A 2,500-nucleotide genomic window follows, 5' to 3' on the forward strand; every position below is an offset into this window, starting at 1 on the left:
TCGTGTAAGGACACTTCCTCCTTCTGCACACTCATCCTCCGAGCTCTATCAGGTGCGTTAACGTGTGCATGCGCACCCACACACACGGCCCGAGGAACCTCCCCGGTTCAACTTCATCGAGGGGCGCGTGTGAACGCTTTCGTGGTGTTGACTGTGCTCCACGTGCTGCGCAGGTCGCCCGACAGCGCAGCCTGTTCCCGTCACTCCTGCAGGGGGCGTCGTGGACTCGCGCAGCGCCGTTTAAAGAGACGCGCTACCACCGCACGCCCACCGAGAGCATCGGCAACATGTACAGCCCACGCGCACGCCCCCTGAAGATCTCACACCTGCAGCGCAGACACAGAACACATGGCCCACATGAACATGTCTCAACTACTGCCTGTATCCTAAACACACACACACACACACACACACACACACACACACACACAAGTGCTCTTCTCCTTAACCTTTCTGCTCTTAGTCAGGTGTTCAGCAAAGAAGAAGGTGAAACTCACTCCCAGACCACACAGGTTGTAGTAACACACACACACACACACACACACACACGCACGCGCACGCGCACGCACACGCACACGCACGCACACACACACACTGAAGATGTGCTTAAACCTAAAACATAAAAACTTTCAAAACATAAAACTCTGTGTGTTTTCTACTGCAGGAACCATGAACCTCACAGGAGGGTCATGACACCTGTTAGTCGACCTTTAACCCCCAGCCAGCAGCTAGAGGTCATGAGGGCTCAGGAGGATCAGGAGAACAGTAGCCTGGGAGAACCCATCTCGAGAGATGTAGAGGTCAGGGCTCTGGTACATGCCTGCGTCTCCCTGCGTCCTTTTCCCTGATGTCTCTCCCTCTCTCTCTCTCTCTCTTTCTCTCTCTCGCTCTTTCTCTCATGCTCTCTCTCTCTCACGCACACACACACACACACACACACACACACACACACACACACACACACACACACACACTTTCTGTCAAAATTGGAAAGTTTTTCTATGCTTGTGGTCTGATCAGAATTCTAGATTTTTTGGGGTGAGTTTTGCTCTCTTATATATATATATAGACACACACACACACACACACACACACACACACGGACACACATCTCAGAGGCATATATCAGTAATGGGGTAATTCTCTCTGTCAAAGGTACATGTACTATATCAGTAATGAGGTAATTCTCTCTCCAGAGGTACATGTACTATATCAGTAATGGCGTTCAGGAGCATATGCTCACCCCTCAACCAGCCCAGCAAATCACCAACATCCTTAAGCTACTGCCCAACCATCTCCATGGAGACGAGATACTGGGCTTGCGTGTAGAGCTTCTGGAGGAGGTACAAAGAGACTACACCTTCAGCATCCGCAAGAGTATTGGTGAGCTGTCGCCATGGTAGCATCTCACACACAGTCCTGTCACCCTTGCAGCTGAGGGTTGGCGGATAGAACTCATTCATCTAGAATATTGGCACTGCACACACCTAAACACACCTCTCACTCTGAACACACCTAAACACACCTCTCACTCTAAACACACCTAAACACACACAAATGTACCTCTTACTCTAAACAAACCTAAACACACCCCTCACTCTAAACACACCTAAACACACCTTTCACTCTGAACACACCTAAACACACCTTTCACTCTGAACACACCTAAACAGACCTCACACTCTGAACACACCTAAACACACTTCTCACTCTAAACACACCTCTCACTTTAAACAAACCTAAACACACACAAATGTACCTCTTACTCTAAACAAACCTAAACACACCCCTCACTCTAAACACATCTAAATACACCTCTCACTCTAAACACACCTAAACAAATCTCTCAGTCTAAACACACTTAAACACACCTATCAGTCTAAACATACCTAAACACACCTCTCACTCTGAACACACCTAAACACATCTCTTGCTCTAAACACATCTCTTGCTCTAAAAACATCTAAGCACACCTCTCACTCTGAACACACCCAAACACAACTCACTCTAAACACTTCTGAACACATCTAAACACATCTCTTGCTTTAAACACGCCTAAACACACCTCTCACTTTAAACAAACCTAAACACACACCTCTCAGTCTAAACACACCTAAACACAACTCACTCTAAACATACCTAATCACAACTCATTCTAAACACACCTAAAGACAACTAAACACACCTCTCACTCAACACTCCTAAACACACCTTTCACTCTGAATGCACCTAAACACAACTCACTCTAAACACACCTAAACACAACTTACTCTAAACACTCCTAAACACACCTCTGACTATAAACACCTAAACAACCTCTCACTCTGAACACACCTAAACACACCTCCCACTCTAAACACACCTAAACACACCTCTCACTCTGAATAGACCTAATCACAACTCACTCTAAACACACCCAATCACAACTCACTCTAAACACACCTAAGCACACATCTCAGTCTAAACACACCTAAGCACACCTCTCAGTTTAAATGCACCT

At 46.7% G+C, this 2,500-nt stretch overlaps 1 protein-coding gene across 3 annotated transcripts in view; it reads left to right on the top strand.

The window, feature by feature from the left end:
* dnah3 (dynein axonemal heavy chain 3) overlaps positions 1-2,500 on the top strand; it is a 53,415-nt gene that overhangs the window by 599 nt on the left and 50,316 nt on the right. For 2 of the 3 annotated variants that reach the window (XM_081696338.1, XM_081696336.1), the window contains exons 2-6: positions 1-52; positions 174-381; positions 464-512; positions 665-812; positions 1,197-1,383. The exon at positions 1-52 is cut by the window's left edge and continues 29 nt beyond it. In XM_081696338.1, the coding sequence (XP_081552464.1) occupies positions 1-52; positions 174-381; positions 464-512; positions 665-812; positions 1,197-1,383 (644 nt within the window). The remainder of the gene's footprint in view (positions 53-173; positions 382-463; positions 513-664; positions 813-1,196; positions 1,384-2,500) is intronic. The other variant, XM_081696337.1, reaches the window with a different exon arrangement.

This window comes from Electrophorus electricus, chromosome 14 (genome assembly GCF_041902795.1).
Source record: "Electrophorus electricus isolate QZ-2024a chromosome 14, ASM4190279v1, whole genome shotgun sequence".
In the NCBI taxonomy this organism is placed as follows: Eukaryota; Metazoa; Chordata; class Actinopteri; order Gymnotiformes; family Gymnotidae; genus Electrophorus; species Electrophorus electricus.